This window comes from Sinohyriopsis cumingii, unplaced genomic scaffold, assembly GCF_028554795.1.
Source record: "Sinohyriopsis cumingii isolate HCF-2022 unplaced genomic scaffold, ASM2855479v2 utg000309l, whole genome shotgun sequence".
In the NCBI taxonomy this organism is placed as follows: domain Eukaryota; kingdom Metazoa; phylum Mollusca; class Bivalvia; order Unionida; family Unionidae; genus Sinohyriopsis; species Sinohyriopsis cumingii.
Window position 1 is genome coordinate 178363 of NW_028315887.1, and position 20823 is coordinate 199185.

The window sequence follows — 20823 nt, forward strand, 5'->3', positions numbered from 1 at the left end:
TTTTGTTAATGGTTTTCTTTGTTTAATTTTCTCTTTTCTTTCTTTTTCAACTTTTTCTTGTAAAAATACTCCTTCCTTAAAATTGTCATAAATATCATCTTTGGTTATCCGGTTAATACCCCGGTTTATTTTATATACAAAATTAACCCACGATTCACGATTAGTACTTTTAACGTACTCGGGTTTTAAATAATTATGTCCCTATGAATAATTTGAAGCAGCAAATACACCAAAATTAATTATATCGTCTTTAATTTTTAATGTAAACTTTTTTATTGTCCGTATACCATCATCAGTAAATTTTTCCGTAAAAGAAACATCCTTTTTTATTCTTCTTTACCCTCAACAGGGTCCGTGACAATAGCTTGAGGTTGAGGGTGTGCGGCAGCTATATCAGTTGGAAGACCTCGTAAAATCGTTTATGTTTGTTTGGTTATTCTTGCTATTTTTTCAGTTTGTTCTGCGGTTTGTTTTAATACTGGGAAAATACCCTTTTTTCTCTTCTCATCCTCCTCCTTAATATCTCCCCATATAGTTTTTTCAGCAGCCGCTAATGCTTTTTCAGTAGCTGTAGTGACGGGTTTAAATAGTTTTTTAGCGTCTTCTTCGTACTCAACTTTTGATTGTTCCTGCGCTCGTAAGTTTTCTCTAAATGAGTCTCTAACAGGAAGAAATTTTTTGATTGCTTCTAACCGTTCTCGGGCTATCCTTGCAGTATAAGATTCCGGATGTACCATTTTATTATGACATAATGATTTAATTATAGCAGCAGAGGGGGCGGGACCTCAAGTTGGTTCGTTTTTGTAATTTACTTGCTCGCGACGAGTTTACGGTCGGAGAAATAACGTGGACTAACCCAGAGGAAAACTCTTTGAGGATCTCTCGGAGAAAGTCCTATGTAGTCAGTTATTTTGATTTTTAAGGTTATTAATCCCTTTTTGGGGGGAAAGGCTTATTTCGGTTTTTGGACGCTTCGACAAAAATGTATGTTCGCCCCCTCTGCTGCTCAAGATAAATGCAAGGGAAGACCTCACAGCGGGCGTGGAACAAACGTTTGCACAGCTTAATAAAATAACAAAGAAAATTGGAGCCAAGACTGAGGAAAGTGTAGTACAATTGACGCAACTCGTGAGCAGCATAGCTGATATGATGTATACACATCAACGACCTGATTAGCAGAAATGGAAAAACAGAGGAAAAGAAAGACAACATTGGAGAGACACGCATTATTTCTAAAAGAACGACCACCTAAGTATTATCAAAGTTAACATCAACTACAAATCTAACACAATCTTATACCTGACCAAAAGAAATTTAAAAGACTATATAGTTGACCATACACTACTAGCAGGAATGAGTCCATGTTACATCAAAGAGGACTGGTTATAAATGGATATATATGGAGTTGGTTGGACACAAACAAGTAAGCAGCAATATGTTCGAGAACCTTGTTGCACTCATAGATGAAGTAAATGCCCAAACAATTTTAGAAATATCTTTGGATACATTCAAAACAGCCACAGCGAGAGTCTGTGAGGATGAGCCCATGTCCATCGCAAGGACAAAGAAGAAAATATTTCTCCCCATCAGAGGAGAAGCCACTCAAACATGGAAAAGACTTTATTGGCAGCTCAAGAAATTGTGAACCTGAACCACCTAAAAAAATTCTAAAAACCAGAGGTATTAAACCCGCATATTATAATTCATTCCTGTGGACCAACAATAGGTACATGAACTTGGGAATTATTTGGAAACACGAGTGGAATCCGCTAGTGTGGCCAACAACGCACCAGAAATGATCAATGAAGCCGTGTCGAATTGTCAGCGGTTGCTCACCATTGACAAATGGACCCGGGTACATTTATTTTATTGATGAAAGAACTCATTAAAGACAACAATGATGCATACAGTAAGACATTCTTACACCGACGATAAGTTCTCAAAAACTATTCGTTAAAACATTTCGCGTTTTAAACGAAATATATGTCATGATACGGCGTGTCGCTGTAAATACACGCATGAATGTCACCTGGATTACTGCAATCAACGAAACCAGACTTGAATCACACTTTCTCTACAACAGTCATTGAGAGAGGATAACGCACTCTTCAGATTACACTAGTGTCGTCGCGCGTGTATCATACTTGGCCTAATATCCGATAAACTTTGTGGTTTTCAGTAAATATCTCTTTTTTGAATGGATAATGACGCATCCAGACAAAGAGTTGAACCTCCCACTGGCGAGTACAACATGGAATCAATTACTTAAAGGGATTTGACGGAAAACTTTGCAACGCAACACTATTGATACTCGAACATGCCATCCCGATTAAACTCTGCTCCGTACGAGGTTGACATTGCACGATCGTCAATGAGAATAATTCTCAATTGGCGCCTGGTAACATTAATTCCGAGGGTAAACGAATCTTACAAACAAGATTAAAAGCTCAAGTACTAGATCGCGCTAGATATTGTCCGAATTGCCTCAGAGATTTTTCATATCCATTTATCATGTGATGCCATCAGTTGTTGTTGTTGCTGTTGTTGTTGGGTTTAACACCATTTTGCAGCACAAGATAGGCTAAGCATGACGGCCAGTATAAATGGTGCAGGAAGAACCCGGGAAAACCCCGGAAAGAACCACCTACCCAAGAGAAGCTACTGACGAGCATTCTCCCATGCCCACATTAGCCAAATCCGAGACTCGAACCTACGCAGACAGAGGTGAGATGGCAGTGATCCGTAACGGAGAGCGCTTTAGATCACTCGGACACTCGGGGCCCCGATGTCATCAGTAGCAGTTTTGAAAGACGTTTGACAATTATAGCCGTGGGAGGCATAGCATCCCATAGATATATATTGTTTGCGTTTTCACAATCTGTGGAACCAGATATCGATTATTTCCGGATTTTCTATCTATCTTCCATGTCACACACACCGGTTGACTGAACATCGATTTTCTCTTATAGACCATGTTGGGCAAATGATCGATATCCGTAAGAAGACATTAGCTATCAAACTGTTTATTAAAGATCGACCTGCTATTTAACCCAATGACACCAGTATGTGATATGTGAGACACAAAATCCGTTAATATGACATTTTAAGTAAATGATCTTGGTGATGATGTCAAAGGTTTGTTTACAGGTGTACCAGAGATGCTTGCAGCCTTGTCATCACGTGCTATGCTGATAGCTAAACCAATAGCAATGCGAGTTGTCGATTGCTTCAAACACGTTGCTGAGGATCAGGCCGTCGCACTTCCATCAATAGAAGCAATGCCCGATCCAGCCAGTAAAATTTTCAATGAATCTGCTCAAAACCGAATAACTGATTATTCGATTCCAAATTGGACAATAGAATGCCGATTGCAATTATCGGCTGGGCCTGGATGAAACGAATAATGTACAAACAATAGCATAATTTGAAGAAACATAAGAGTCAGTCTTTGTCAAAGAAGTGCCGTTCAAGACAGATCGAAGCAAAAATGATTTTCGTACTCGTCTAAGGATTCAAAAAGGGTCGACTAGATTTACAATGCATCATACATCTCAGTATTTTCTCTCGTGCGAAGCCTTCTTAGAAACTGAGGAAATCTGGTATAAGCCAAAAATGCTAATCATCGGCTTGCTATTACACTGGAGTGCATAAAATAGCTATGAAGCTAAAAGGTTATCAAGAAAAGGTTTGCTATATTTTATGCACAGTCATGTTGCATGTGCATATCAGAAGTTATGGTCGTACGTAGATGGTATCACAACGCTGACACATTTCTGCAAATATCGCGGCATGATTTTACAAAAGAATACAGATGATAAGAATAATAATAATAATAATAATAATAATAATAATAATAATAAAAATAATGAGGACTTTGTATAGCGTCTAATCTTTAGAATCTCTAAGCGCTTTACAACATTAGGCAACACCGATAAAATAAAAAAGATATAATGATATGATTAAAAAAATAAACACCATGAAATTAGAAAACATTTTAAAAAAAGGCTGAGAACATTTAAGGTAGGAAACATTATTAGCTCTTTTTAAGTTTGTTCTTGCAGTCGAAATAATTGAGTTTTGAGAGCCGTTTTGAATGTGATCACTGTGTCTTTGTGTCTATGTTCAGTGGGCAATTCATTCCACGTTGCTGGGCCCTGGTATGCAAAAGAACGCTGTCCATATGACTTTGTTTTCATACTTGGAATAATGAGTATACGATTGTCAGAAGAAGAGCGTATCTTGCTAGTGTATACACATCTGGGAGGTCGGATAGGTATGTTGTACAAGAGTCCAACAGTCAAATGTAGCACAGAAAACAAATTTTGTGTTTGATTCTGGATCGAATGGATAGCTAGTGTAGGGTACAGAGCAGCGGGGAGGTGTGCTCTGATCGTGGTACTCTAAGTATCATCCGAGCGGCTGTGTTTTGAAGTTTTTGAAGTTTCTGGAGCAGATATTGAGATGAACCAGACAGAATTGAGTTACAATAGTCCAGTCTTGAAAGTACTAATGAACACACAAGTGTTTTAGTGGCATCAGCTGAAAGATATTTACGAACTGAGCCGATGCGTCTCAGCTCAAGATATGCAGCCTTGCATATGTTCATGACATGTTGGTGCAATGTGAGAATACTGTCCAGAGTAACACCTAGGTTTCGTACAGCTTGTGTGGATTTAATGTTGGCGTTGCTGATATTTATTGCTTGAGGTAAAGTATGTGAAGTTTTATCATCATTCATCTGCTGCTTGATACATGAGATAAATGAGAATGAAGTGTACTGAACCGTGTTCTGGTGTTTATGTTTACGATTAGGTTTTCTAATATATTCAAGTGTTGGACTCTGACCGCGGAGATGAGGCTTGCTTAATTTACCTATGCAGTGTTGGATCGGCTGACCAGTGATGTTCACTTTAAACAGTTATTTTGTTCCACTTCACAAAACTATCTGCGTAATCAAAGTCATAACCAACACTCGTAAACCATGAGACATAAACTTGATATGGGTCAGATATAAATCTACAGCTGGCACCACTTTAATGTGCCAAGATGACTTCGAAGCCAGCTTGGAATCATTGCATTAGCACTTGGAAAGTCTAATTCACGTAATGGTCATCAAGGCATGAAAACACTAGGGAATAGGTTCTACAAAGATGAAGTTGAGTTCACCGACACATGTATCCCAGCATTCCCTGTTGATTATTTTACATCACTATTGACTGAACCAAGAAGAGCGAAATCTTCACTGTTATTCACCAAGGATGTATATGTCCGTGTAATAGTTTAGGGGCAAAGGCGAGAATGATCGTTTCAGATACTATTTAATGGTGTAATCAGTATGATTTTATATGAACGTAAAGTCAGGACCGATGAACGCGCAATCACCGATTTAAAAATCCCTCAGGAATGTATTTGTTTATAATTGTATGACAGTACTACAAATGAGAATAATTGGTTAGAAGTGCGTGTGTGTATTACACCGGATCAGCGCAAGATTATGGAGCAATTGTACTTTGCGATAATTTATTAAAAGAAGACCTATGATATGGCTTCAATTATCAACGTGAAAACAATTGAAGCAACAGTTTCTAGATGAAATAACCAAGAGACCATTGCTGCTACTAACATAGAAACGCATTTGTGTGATCGCAGATGATATTTGCCATGTTATTGATGGAATCACGACTACGTCAACTATCATATGCACATTAATCGGAATCGTTGTTGTTAGAAACATATTAATAGTAACAGGAGTATCTGGTGGCGCTCTACAATAATTTTGATACTATTACACTCACGATGTAATTGAACTTCTAGCTTTCTATGATTTAAGGCAAAGTTTTAAGCTGGATTAGTACACATTATCCACAACCCTTATAATGATACTACTTACCACCCTTTAAAGATATTTGCGAGAATCTTTCAAGGCAAAGTGATAATTTTACAGCAACTTCTTTCAGTAACCTACCAGGATTTATACCTGGATCGGATGTTTTCTAGATTTGTTGTTACGAGGCAGCTTCATGGCTCCTTGACGATAATGTTAGGTAAGGACGATATCGGGCTTGTTCGAAATTCTCGTAGTTGTGCATGTTTTCCTTGGTGAACTTTGCAGAATCAGGATATTTGCTCTGCTGGTGCTCTCGCCTATGGTGATATCATTTTTGTAAGGGAGCAATAGATGTGCTGTTCTTTTTTCTCTCGTTGATGAAATTCCAAAAGTTTCTTGGATTTTAATTGGTCACTGTTCAACATATCATGACACGGGTATCATGGGCCGTACGATACATTCTCTGTATTTGAATTTGTATTGCCTTATCATGAAACATCACCTAAAGAAAAGGTCGGAGAAGGCCTAAACCGTTGTGGTCGTAAAGACAAGGTGGTGATTTAACCCCTAAATCGCCGGTGATTCAAGATAAACTTTGTCCCAATAACGTCGCCGATGTTGATCGATTAGAAATTCTGATTGGTGGAAGACGAGCAGGCAATAATTCCCACGAAGTCATCAATAAATCAGCTGCGATTTGTCAGCGGTTATACATGTGTGGTGTCATGGACAGTAGCGTTTATCGGGCACTAATCGATGAATCATTGATAATTACTACAGGGAGTGATGTGCTAGAACAACGGATTTATATCGACTATAACGAAACAACATGATCATATTTAATGCTCAACGTGGACAGGGTGATAAATTCACGATTGCGAACATATAAAGCATATGTGTCAAACTCAAGGCCCGCGGGCCACATCAGGCCCGGCGTACAATTATATCAGGCCCGAGAGGTCTTGACCGGAGTACAATTATATCCGGCCCGAGAGAGAATTTTAGGCTATGGTGTTTCCCAATGCACACTTTGCTGAAAAACTTAGTTTACTTCGCGCCGAGTTCGCACGGCGCTTTAGTGACTTTGAAGCACAGAAAAGTAATTTCGAGCTGTTTCGTAACCCATTTGCCATAGACGTGGAAACTACACCTGTAAATTTGCAGATGGAGCTAATAGAGCTGCAGTGTAATGTGACACTAAAGGCAAAGTACGACACTGTGGGGCCTGCACAGTTCACTCGTTTCATTCCTGAAGAGATGCTCCAGCTTCGTCTACATGCGACTCGAACCTTGAGCATGTTTGGTAGCACATATCTGTGTGAGAAGCTGTTTTCTGTGATGAAGATTAACAAAACATCACACAGGAGTCGTGTCACTGATGAACACTTGCAGTCCATCATGAGAATCTCAATGACACAGAACATTACTCCCAACATAAACGAACTTGTAGCCAAGAAAAGATGCCAAACATCCAGCTCTGACAAATTGGCATAATAGCGAAAATGGGTATGCCAATGATTTTTTATTATTAAAACTTTTTCTGTTTTAATTTATATTAATGTTTAAAAAAGGTTTAATTTTCCGCTTATTGAATGTTTATCCTGTTCGGTCCGCAACCTTACGTGTGATTTGAGTTTTGGCCCGCTGAGCGATTGAGTTTGACACCCCTGATATAAAGTTATCTACGGAGATGAAATTGGATGATGTCGTTCAAGGACTATTCGGAACGGTAGCCCCAAAAGCGATTCCAATTGCAAAACAATTATGAATAAATCCATCGATGCTGTTCATGACAAAGCTATTCGCGCCGTTGGCGTTTTTGCTATTAAAGCACTATCAGCGATCCGAGACAGACTCGCAAGATTAATACGACGCAAACTGGAGCGAGAACAACTGCCCAATACCAAAGTGATGCAAGCAAGTGGCAGCAAAATAATGAATCAATCTGCATATGAATTACTTAAAGAATTATCTTACGTGCCGTCACTGACGAAACAACAAGCTGCTAAGATAGAAAAATATATAACCGCAAGTCTAATAGCAGGATGTGGTCTGATTCGACCTTCTTCGCTGATGCCACCAATGATTACTAAATGATCGTATCTCCCGATATCCTTGGCCAGTCATTTCAGAAAGAGCAAATATAATAAAATGTTCAAGCGTGTATCTGATCCCGCATTTCACATGGACGCACTCGTCTTCAAAAATGATCGGTGCGTGATTATCAGTATTATTCCTATGATGCGCGTAAACCTGACGCGCTTGGACGAATCGAACAGCAAGTCCAAGATACAAGCAGATATTTCCTGCCCGCCGAGGAGTTAATTAAAAAGACAATCTTACACCCATGATTAAAGTCTGTTAGACCCAGTTACGAGGCAACTCAGCGCGTAGGTATTCTTGAACATAATATGGGGATTATCAGATAATAATAATCAACAGTAAACATTTTCAAGCATTCTGCTGTGAAATCACATCTGAAGATGACCTTAACGTTCAACTGGGCACGTAATAGGATCATATGGATAACACCCCTAACTTAAAAGGTATTCTTTGTAGCGTATAAATAGCTTTATACAAGCTTTCTGCATCATTTAAAATTGTATTTTGATTTTGTTTCAAAGTCAATCCATTTTACTGCAACCCGCATTCCCGCTTTAAAATGGACAATAGCTACAACTTAGTCTAAACATAAGTACGACATATTCTAAATTGTTCGACCTATACTTCCAAGTTGTCTTAACTGGATCAGTTCTGTCTCTAAATCTGGTCCTACATCAAGGAATATAGACACGCTAGTAATAGCATCTACAGCACCACTGACATCATACCATAAGAGAAATACTGCAGTTTGAAATTGCATTATGAAAATAAAATTTCTGTAATTAAATTATTATAAAATATTAAATAACAGAGTAATATTACAGATCCGTTTTTTGTAATACAAAAGATCAATAGTAGTCTTTTAGCGTTATTCTCCCTTGGAAATTTATTTCAGTATAATAAATATATACCAATCAAGGACAAACCACTGTAACATACCTCTGTCTGCCTAGTGTCAATCAATTTGATGTTTTCTACAGATTCTTCTATCCAAGGAGCACGGATGCAAAGCTTCAAATCATCAGGTGTGATGAAGGGAATATTGCCGTCGTGCATAGTTTCCTTCCGTACTTTCTCGTGTCTGAAAAATTGGTAAAATCGAAATGTAAATTAACAGTTTACTTTAATTTACTTTAATTTTCAAATATGTTCATCTCAAGGTTATCTTTGTGATTTTCTTAATGTTCAAAACATACAATATACAGTAGCAAACTAACATCATGAACAATATAATACTTCTAAGGTAGGATCATTATGAATTTGCATCCGGTTTGAGCAGTCTCAATATAAAACACACTATAAGCAGAAATAAACACGACAATCCTGTATGGAGTCTATAACCCCAAAATTGATGTATAATATAAATTTGTGGAATTTATTTTTTGGAGACAGTATGTTCATTTGTACAATGGGCCAATACTTGCAACGGCGACCGTCCCTCGGGGACTTTCTAAGTAACTGCTTAAAGCCGCAATAAACCAATACACCAGTTAATATTCGTTGAAAGCTATGATAAAAAATTAAATAAATAGAAGTACAGGAAACTCGAGAATACCTCTCAATTATTTTTTCGGTGTAAAGAGTAATGAACATGCTAAAACAGCTTGAAAGAGATGATTTTTAGAGACGTAATAAGTTCAAATGATATAAATTCTGAAAACTAAATAAAATAAAGGATCGTACCTTTCTGTCAATGGTCCTAATTGCTGAAATGAATAAAATTAACAATTATTTATGTATCCATCCTCTGTTTCTCGGAGTCATTTTCAATAAAATATATAGAATATTAAAGAATATTATGTTTACTCGTGTTAAGATCATTAGTTTTTATCTGATTACTATTTTTATGATCCTAATTGATTCGCGATGGAAAGGATTGGGCTTCAAATCCTCATGAATCAGATCTATCAGAGTCTGCAATCATGGTGTGTCCATGGGTACGACACTTTACATGAATTGCCTCGGCACTAATTAAAGTGCGTATACCAAACCAAACGAAACTTAGTTGAAGCAGAAATTGAAAAAGAATCTTAACTGTGGTTAAACATTGTTTCATAACTCCATGACCGATATGTATTACTGTTTATTCTCTGAGTGCAATTCCGTTTGGATATGATGGAAAAATTCTTACTTTACGTTTTGGTTGTCTGTCCGTTTATACTTTGACCTTGTATTTGGTACAAAACAGTTAACCAGGGACGAAGTTGTCATTTTATATGTTTAGTTCGATATGTTGAAATTACATGTTTAATCATTTATTTAATGCTTACTGATTATATATATTAATAAATATGTGTTGGTCAACCATAAAACTTGTTTGATACGATTGTTTAAGAAACTAAATAATTAGTATCCTTTAAATAAATGATTCATTTACACGTAAATAAATATGAAACGTATATTTAGCTTATCGTATCTACCGCATTCTAGTTAGTGACCATTTTCGAACCTCGGCCTTCGATAATATTGTGTATACGTTTGAATGATACCAGCTCTTCAGTTCGAAGTTTAATCGTTTTATCTGAATGCCTGTACCATGTAATCACCACCTTCGCATGTAACAACTGTACAATGTAATCACCATATATGCATGTATTACCTGTCCCATGTAATAACCAGCTGTCCTTGTAATACCTTTAACATGTAATCTCCAGGTATGCATGTATTACCTGCACCATGCAGTCACCTGCTTTCGTTTAATGCTGTATCATCTTATGGATCTAATATAATATCTGTACTATTGTTATGTACATTGTTATGTTTAATTTGTATTGTTTGTTTAGCTTTTTAAATTTGTTTTTCATTATATGCTATTGATAATGTGACACTGAATGTTGGACTTTTAACTTTTCCAAAATCAAGTTAATTTTCTTATTGATCTTAATTATTGATTTTGGTTTTGTAGTAAATAGGTTTATCCCAATCAGAGTCTCGAACTTTGGAAATCCCCTATGAATTACCGGATCTACCTGTTGCTTACTACACATTTTCTGTTATACTTTTAGATATAAAGTTCTAACCATAATTAAGATTTTATCGTGTAAGCATTATAAACCTTCTGCAAGGTTTTTTTCCACAAAGCAATGTTTTTTTTAGAAAATGTTAATTGTGACCTGAGGTCATATAGTGGACTACATAATCTTGTTACTGGAAGGATCATTCAATTATGCTTTAAGATCTAGCAGAATCAATTTGTATTATTATTGTGACCAGAACTTAATTTGGGCTGGAGTTTATTTCTTCAAATTTTTAAATTCCAGTGAGTTTCCTCTGGAAATCCCTTCAAATTTTTAAATTCCAGTGAGTTTCCTCTGGAAATCCCGAGTGGTCATAAACATAATAGTATTCATGGTCAGAGAAATTTACTGGAATTAATAGTGAATTAAAACCTGGAATTATATTTCTATGATTCAACAAAGGACTGTTGCTACAATACCACGATACGTGCCACAGCAGACACTTTCAGCCTGAGATATAATGTTGGATTTCAACTAGCGTTAATTCAGAACGTTTATTATTAGGACTTGTATCTGTAATTATATGATTATTTTGGGGTTTAAGACCCCATATAAATTATTTGTTGAATTATGCAAAGTTTGTTTCATTTCAATCTTTTCTGTTACTTATTTTAAAAACATAGACTCGTCACAACTATGTAATCAACAGTTGCCCATAAAATAACTGTACCAAGTAATCATCAACATTGCATGTAATATCTGTACCAAGTAATCATCAACAGTTGCCCATATAATAACTGTACCAAGTAATCATCAACAGTTACCCATATAATAACTGTACCAAGTGATCATCAGCATCGCATGTAATATCTGTAATAACTAATAATCATCAACCGTCCTGGTAATATACCAGTAGCATGTAATCATTAGCTACCTATGTAATGCCTGTACCATTAAATCACCAGCTATCCATGCAACACCTGTAGCACGGAATCACCAGCTATCCATGCAATACCTGTAGCACGGAATCACCAACTATCCATGAAATACCTGTAGCACGGAATCACCAGCCATTCACGCAATACCTATAGCATATAATCACCAGCTATCCATGCAATACCTATAGCATTAAATTACCAGCTATCCATGCAACACCTGTAGTATTGAGTCACCAGCTATCCATGCAATACCTGTAGCATGGAGTCACCAACTATCCATGCAATACCTGTAGCATGGAATCACCAGCTATCCATGTAATACCTATAGTATTAAGTCACCAGCTATCCATGCAATACCTGTAGAAAGGAATCACCAGCCATCCACGCAATACCTGTAGCATAGAATCACCAGCTATCCATGCAATACCTATAGCATTAAATTACCAGCTATCCATGCAACACCTGTAGTATTGAGTCACCAGCTATCCATGCAATACCTGTAGCATGGAATCACCAGCTATCCATGCAATACGTGTAGTATTAAATCACCAGCTATCTTTTCAATACCTGTATCATGTAATCGCCTGCTGTCTTTGTAATAGCTCTAATCACCAGTTATCCATGTAATAACTGTACAATGTAATACTGAGAGCTGGATATTAACATTGATACTGTTAGGTATCATATAGATGTAATATAATAGAAATTAACAGGTTATGTACATCTCGCGGTTTAAACGTATTACAGGTTTGTTTCTTATATCGTTTGCCTTCACACTTAGTGTTATGGTCATCACTGCTTAGCAGAAAACTCGAATATAAAACATATTTTTATTTAAGTATTCGTTAGTTTAACATATGTATTTCTTTGTATCTATCAATCGATATATGTATATACATTGGGTATGGAGGATTGGGTTTAGTATTATTGCATTCTAAGTAACAAAAACTCAGTATTAGTTACTGCAAATGAAAAATTTGAAATACCCCATATATCCATTTCGGTCACTACTCTATAGCGACCTTAAAGCTTCCATAAATATCTGAAATATATTTATATTTGTTCGTTGATAATCAAAATGTTGCTTAATTCCATGCAAAGTGCACTGTATCCTTTATATTAGTTATACAAATGTATATAATATGAGATATATTAATGCATGGATTACCTGCAAAACGGATGCTTTATCTTCTAAAAGGGTTTTTTTCACACTGGTCATAAGGTTGTTTATATCTGCGTTGGCTCTTTCAAAAATTGACATATTGATATCAAAGGCCCTCATTCTCTTTCCTGTTTCTTGATCTACATGGTCTAATAGACCATACATTTGTCTCGCAAGAGCATCATGCCACTTCATAAAAGAGTCATTTATTGTTGATTTTATACTATTAGCCTTTTCCTGAAAGTATAAATCTATACCAGTTACTAATCAATATTGCAATGATGTGAAATGCCATAGATTTAACATATTGAGGTGAAAAAAGAGATAAAAATAAAATAAAAGGAAATACAAATAACTGAAAAAATTACAAAAATAGAAAAAAATTTAAGATGAAACAGAACCAGCCTTATATAACAATATAGTTGTCATTTTCCACATAGGTAGAGAAAAAAATTAAAATAAAATAGTAATATAGTTACATGTATATTTGATATCTTCTGTCGATTGCTAAAAAGATGTGTTGTGCACGTTGAGATTATGGCATGGTTCTTTGACTTGATGAGAGAATGGAAGATTTCTTCACATGGGTGCTTTTTGCACAAAACAATTCTGGTATGAATCTGATTATAAGATCTACATACAACGACATTGCCATAAGCACCAACAATTGTTTATTCCGATCGTGCATATATTCAGTTGCATTTTTTGACAATGTTTTGAATATACATACATACATATATATATAATTTAATACAAAGACCGCTCAGGCATCCTTCAGTGGTTAGACTTAACACATATGACCTAATAAAACGAAGCAGAGTAACATATATATATATATATATATATATATATATATATATATATATATATATATATATATATATATATATATATGCTTTTTACGGCTTGTCTGCTGATATCATGTTAGGTTATTCTGTGTTCTGAGTCAACCTTGTTCATGTCTAGAATGATGCCAGAGCTGATTGTGTGATCAAACAAATGTAATTAATTTTTTTTTCTACGCTAGGTTAAAATTCTTGACATGAAATAAACTACAGTATTAAATGCATTATTCAGTGATATTGCTACACAGTAATTATAAGCTTTATATTAAATTGTGACAAACTAGTTTTACTATTTCAGAGACCTAATAATTGTGATGTTTATGTTATAAATTAAAATATGCTAACAGACAGAATATTGTCAGTGAACGTATTTCAAATGCATGCCATATGTACTTGAATAATTTAATGTTTTAATAACGTCATACGAATATGAGAAAAAGAAGATTACCTGCATTAAACGCCTTGCCAATAGCGTATCATCTATTTTCTCCTTTATATTTAACTGCCACTGTTCCGTGGATTCAAGATGCTTTGCAATTATTCCCTGTCGATTTGATACGTAGATTATTAATTCATAAAACTGAAAATACAATTGTCTAGAAGGTATCGTCAAGTCATTGTAAAATGTTTGTGTTTTAAAATTAACAGATTTGACATGCATTGAGTTAGTACTTATAAAATAATGACCTTATGTTAATTTAGAGATGTAGATAATTAAATAATGGATCAAATCGTTTGCCAATCAATTTAAATTATTTTGTGTATTTATCTGATTTTGCAAGTTTCGGGTCAGCTCGTTATACTTCCGTCATTTGTGTGAAATTAGATAGCTGACGTGAATGGTCTTTTGATGATAAACAAAATGCCACAGTGTACATTTTCCTCAGTTTACATATATATGGATTCCTCAGGTTAAAAGTATTTTTTCTCCAATAGAGTGTGATATATAAATCAATCGTACAGTCAAGCAATCAATGAAGCAATACTAATAATAATAATAATAATAACGAATAGCTTGAGTAAAAGAAGTTAGCCATCTTCAAACCTTGTTTCATCGCATTGATGTTGGTTTGGAAGATAAACGTAAAAGTGTAAATAAAGACACAATAAATTTCCATTAAACAGCAGATAGATAGATCTGGACTACATATATGAAGGATAAAATGGATGTAGCACTACCCAGCAACCTTAGAAATAATGTCTCCGCCAGAAGTAAGGTAAACATCAATCATTTATGCGATTAATACATACGTAAATCAAGTATTACTACTTACTTATAATTACATTATAGAGGAAACAAACACCTTGGTGGTGTGTAGATTTAAAGCAAGTCATAAGAGGCAAGCAGTTACACCATGGAAAAACAGGAAGTACGGACTTATGAATGAAAAAATAATCAGGCTTGAACGCCTCGACAAAGACGGGAATAACACACTAAACCAAGAAGTACAATCAACACCATAAGGCACTGAAGTATGTGATAGCAGTTCTGATCCAGGAAGTTAGGCGACATCAGAAAAGTCAAGAGGCGCAACGGTAGAGTAAAGCAGCCCAAATAAATCTAGTGATTTAAGAGGAACCAACATCAATTATATTGATAGTTGAACGGAGAAAGATAAGAATTACTGCAACGCCACGTCTAATGAGAGCAGAAAGATATTGCAATCTAAACAAACACAACGGCAATGACGAATGGCTGAAGATTAGAAAGGATGTAATCTTAGATTTTGACTAACAAGAAGATCCCATAATAACAACAGAATCATTGAATAGAGTGATCATACAGCATAAAGCTCAATGTAACCCTATGAAAAACTGCAATAGGATCATTTCATGCTTCCCATCAAACATCTGAAGTTCTTTGCGCAAAATCAGTCTTAGTCTTCTTCGTGGAGATAGTGGGAAGTTTCACAGGGGATATCCAAATGGAATTTCACAGGGGATATCCAAATGGAATTTCACAGGGGATATCCAAATGGAATTTCACAGGGGATATCCAAATGGAATTTCAAATCAAGAAGTGGTAAACTGGAACAGACAGAAGGCATAATCATATCAGACAGCCAGAGATTAAAGCAATTAAAGGAAGATGAAGGCTACACATATCTTGCCTTTAAAAATAACCTGACATGCGATGAGATAATGTTTAAAATAAGAAAGCAAAGTGGTCATATTGGTGAAACTATTAACACGAGAGTGTCACGACCTCGGCTGTCAATACCTGGGCATTATCCAACATCAGGCATGTAGCTGGAATCGTGAGTTGGAACCAATAAGAGTTTGAATGCTTTGATATAAATACCAGAGAGTGAATATCTAGTCGTGATATCATACATTAATGAGAGGATGTAAACATATACGGATTGGAATATTGCTAAGATATTTTCATGTTAGGGAGGAAATATGTCTTCTCAAAGAGAAGAAAAAGAACAAGATTAAATGCAGAGGGGGCGGAGAAAGATCCGAAGGAGGGAAATGGCTATGCATGGACAGTATGTTATACAAAACAGAAGAACAGTCCACAAAGGTGCCTTGACATGGCTCACACAAAGAACTCTAAATATGTTAACATAAGGTTTGGTAATGGTATGACTAGACTAGATCAGAAACTCGGCCAACACGATGACAGCAAGTGTACTAAAGGCGTCTTACTATTGTGCGGAATGTACACGAGTAAGGATGAGGCGGTGAATCACTTGATTTGTTAGCGGACTAATGTAGCCCCCGTGTGAGCAGGAAAATCGGAATGACAAACTAGTCTATGTCACATACTGGTGACCGTCTCAAAACCAAGGGCCTGAATGCAAACCAAAGTTAGTACGGAGACAGCAAGGTACAATTCGTATACGATTTAACATCCAGACCCAACAGAGGATGTAACACAGGATACATAATATACCATTGGCAAAGATATAAATGATTGCAATCGTGTTAGGAACACCAGAAGCAATGCACAAAAGTTATGGAAAAGGCTGAGGAAGGCCAAGATTTAGCACTAAAGACAGACCTAGTCCAAATACAGCGATAACTGAACCAGTTTGAGAGCTGCAAAGGGTTATCGAGATATAAAACCACTAGTAGTTGTTTAAGCCCAGAAGAAAATAACAACCAAAGTACCATCAAGAGGATGTAGAAGAGTGCAGGAAGAAGCAAGAAGAATAAGAAAAAGAGGAAGAAAGAAAGAAAGATAAAAGACGTAACATTTCTGCAGATACAAGCAATTGTCAGTGTAGGATATAAACCTACGACTACAAAAATATTACGATGGATTAAAGACCCACTCGCATTATTGTTGGAATCTGAATGTCTGGATTAAGTTAGTAAAGCTAGACACATACAAAGGTCAACAACGAACAGTATGGTCTTGGAGCATGTAACTCACGAAGCATTGCAATGTACCGGAGAAGTGAAGCTCAAACGAGAGAAAATATATTCATGATAACATTCCTGAAAGAACAACTTAGTCTTAGATAGACGCTATTGTCCAGATAGATTGGATTGTCGCAAGAATGAAGGCGGAATCAATACTTGAGCGGCATCAATATTTAAACGTGGCAAAATGCCGTGTAGTTCTTGATACGTTAAAAATGAGATGGCGAGATTACGAAGCTAATAACTGAATGCAGATAACAGGGTCGCATCCAACATGATATAGAGACATTGTCGTCATTACATGCACAGAAAGATACTTGACCATAGATGAGTTGAAAGACATGGGAAGAAAGAGATTACAAATCAAATGTCCATCTGTGGCATGCTGCACAAAAGGAACTGACACAATTTAGCTTACTTTCACATGAAAATTGGGGAAGAGTGTTAGCACTCTTATAACCCAATGCTACGGCAGAAAAAGAGTAGCTAAATACATTATTTTGGTATAGCAATTAAGTCCTTCATGATTTTGTTTAAGAAGAAGAAGTTCTGTAACCATGTCAAGGAAATAATGAGCTCTAGAAGAGAATGCACAGAGAATGAACATCACAACTATTAAAAATGCAAAACATTAATCAGTTGACAAGAAAAACAAGCAACAAAACAACAACCCGTATCTGAGGAAACTTCAAGGGTTAAAGAAAGAAGCGAAGACTGTCGATGACAAAGCAAGGGAACTTATGTTAACAAGGTGAAACAAAGTGACCAACTCACCATTGTGCAGAATAAGAAAGTATGCAATTAATGCAATCTGCCACATGAGTGCAGTAGCCTATCTCAGCGTGGATGCAAAGATTGGCACTACAAATTTGCTCGGGCGATACACGTGCATCTGTCTTAAAATATGTAATGAAATACGTAGATAAGTGATCGTCAGATGAGGACATATATGTATAAAACTGAAAACAAAGCATCAAGATCGAGACTGATCAGTGTACAGAACAAGAGGCCACACATAAAGCTATGAACCAAACATACCTCACATGCAAAGTATTACCAGAGAACTATCAAATTTAATGCTTTATAATGTAGAATGACTGACTAGAGAACTTAAAAATATCCAAACTACAGCCACAGAGACCTTATAAGTCATTATGGAGGCGCTAGTCGTAATGCCTCATATACTAAAGCACAGCTTGAAAAACTGAAAAGGTACATATAAGAGCGAATCTTAGTTGGACGGCAAATATGCTAAGCAAAGCCAATATGATAATAGGAAAATGGAAGCACCCCGACCAGACATACTATAATGCGTTCATGCATGCATACATACATACAAATACATGTTCTGCGTATGTTAAACTTACTTTCCTTTCATTGAATACTACATCAATATCCTCAAATTTGTGACCGGAATGCGGTCCAAATATGCATTTACAACAGATAGGCACGTTGCATTCTGCACAAAACATTTCAAATGTCTTCATATGCTCCCTACACATTGACGATGGAATATTTTGATTTTGTATTACGGAACTGAGGCTGTAATTCTTCGGTAATCCTTCTGCTCCGGCTACACCTAGTGCAACAGTTACCTTGCAGCAAGGACAAGAAATATTCCGCATGTCGCCTGCGATTTGCGATATGCATTTCAAGCAAAAAGAATGACCACAAGGAAGGCATCGTGGATCATCATATACTACAAAACATATAGGGCAGTCGCATAAATCCATCGCTGTCCAATCATAGTTTAGTCTATAAAGAAAACAATACATTATTTGCTGAATTTAGTCTTTGTATTGCAAATTATTTTCTATGCATCTGAGGCGCATATTTATGTTAAACAAAGAACTATCGTACGGATAGAACTATATATCAGTTTCAGTAGTCAGGACCTCGCAACTAGTCTTAACACATGCTCTTGATAAATTTTCTTATGGTAATAAAGAAATGTAGAAATATGTTAACAGTTTTGTTGTGTGGTCTCGCTTGAACTTTCTACTACATTAATGAATGCTGCATCAACCAAATTTATTTCGTTGCATAATTATCATATAATTCAATGAATAGTCCAAATGTAGGGTGTAATCATTCCAAAACGAATATTATTCCATGAAGATATGCCCTCACGTAATATGATGCTTCTTATGAAATTTAAATAATTAGTTGTTAATTAAGTTCGCTATGTCGTAATATTTTATAACAAGTCTGATAGTGTCAGTTAAATCATAGTTCTTCAAAGTTCAGTAAATACTTATTGTAGTCGATCAAATATAATTATTTGCTAATTGATGAAGTTCGTGAAGTAGACGTTACGGAAACTTACATTATTAAAATCATAAAAGGATTTAATATGTCTAAGAAAATATAATTTTCTTTTTAATTCCATTCATTTAAAATCAGGATACAGATTCAGTGACATACATCTACAGCACCACATTCTAGCAAATCATTATGCGTTGCCTACTAAGGTAGTAAAGATATAGGTCCCACACCCAAATTTTATATATATATATATATATATATATATATATATATATATATATATATATATATATATATATATATATATATATATAAAAACTTCACAACTTAACAATCAACCTATGCGCAAATATAAAGATAGGAGGTCAACCGTCTGGAATGAGCAATTGTGAACAATTCACATATTTGTCTTGCTCATGAACGGCTAAAAATTACCAAAGATTGAAATGTATTCATGCCCCATCAATGCCTAACAGCAATGCTTAACATCAGCTAATTCATATCCATTCTTGTAAAAAAAAAACATTAATTGCTCTATGAAAATATATAACCAAAACTGCGTCTGAAGTACACACAAATTTTGAAACAGTTTATTATAATCGCACTAAATTTTGGCATTCATGTTTCGTGTTCATCCCGGAAGTTACATTCCAATAAGTTTAGGTAACCAATAAATAATATCGGCCTGTATTTGAATGGAATTTCAAGTTGAGATCAGTGGTTATTTGTGGTAAAGGATTTTGATTAACGTATATAGAGGATCTCTAATGGGTAATGATTTAATATTGAATTTACGAAACGAGTTGAATCATGCCCAGCTTTGCACCTTTCATTTGTTTTGCATAAAAATAGTCCAAACAAAGTTGAACTAGTATTAACTTTTAAAAGTAGATTATACTTTTCTTACAATTTTTAAATCAAAGAACAAGCATCCTTCCAAATAAACATTACATTTTACACAGACAAGATCATTTTTCAACACATAATGTCCAATGCTCCTGATGTCACATTGTAGGCTGTAGTACCGGTTAGAATGTAGTAGACGGTCCAAGTTTACGCAACTTAACATGTCACTTTCACAACTAAATATTAAATTGTTGCAATATTCATTAGAAAGAAGATTTCCTGGATGAAGGAATTTTCATATTTACTGTGATGTATTTGTAACCGGATATTTGCAGTTTTTGACTTGGAACAGCAGACTACAGAATATATAAACAAATTTCATTTTGGTCGGAATTGCATCACATATTTACCTCGTGAATTCGCGTTGTTTTTATAAACTTCTGTTAGTTTGGAGACCGGTTTATGTAAGCGTTCTTCTGTGAACAGAGGTGAGTTTATTTACTTCTAT

General features: G+C 35.7%; 1 protein-coding gene across 2 annotated transcripts in view; it reads right to left on the reverse strand.

Moving 5' to 3' along the window:
- LOC149774358 (tripartite motif-containing protein 59-like) overlaps positions 1 to 20823 on the reverse strand; it is a 121445-nt gene that overhangs the window by 45437 nt on the left and 55185 nt on the right. For both annotated transcript variants that reach the window (XM_089945379.1, XM_089945378.1), the window contains exons 2-6: positions 18572 to 18959; positions 14281 to 14376; positions 12994 to 13224; positions 9614 to 9636; positions 8870 to 9011 (exon numbers count right to left, since the gene is read on the reverse strand). In XM_089945379.1, coding sequence (XP_089801505.1) covers positions 8870 to 9011; positions 9614 to 9636; positions 12994 to 13224; positions 14281 to 14376; positions 18572 to 18937 — 858 coding nt within the window. In that variant the 5' untranslated portion in view covers positions 18938 to 18959. The remainder of the gene's footprint in view (positions 1 to 8869; positions 9012 to 9613; positions 9637 to 12993; positions 13225 to 14280; positions 14377 to 18571; positions 18960 to 20823) is intronic.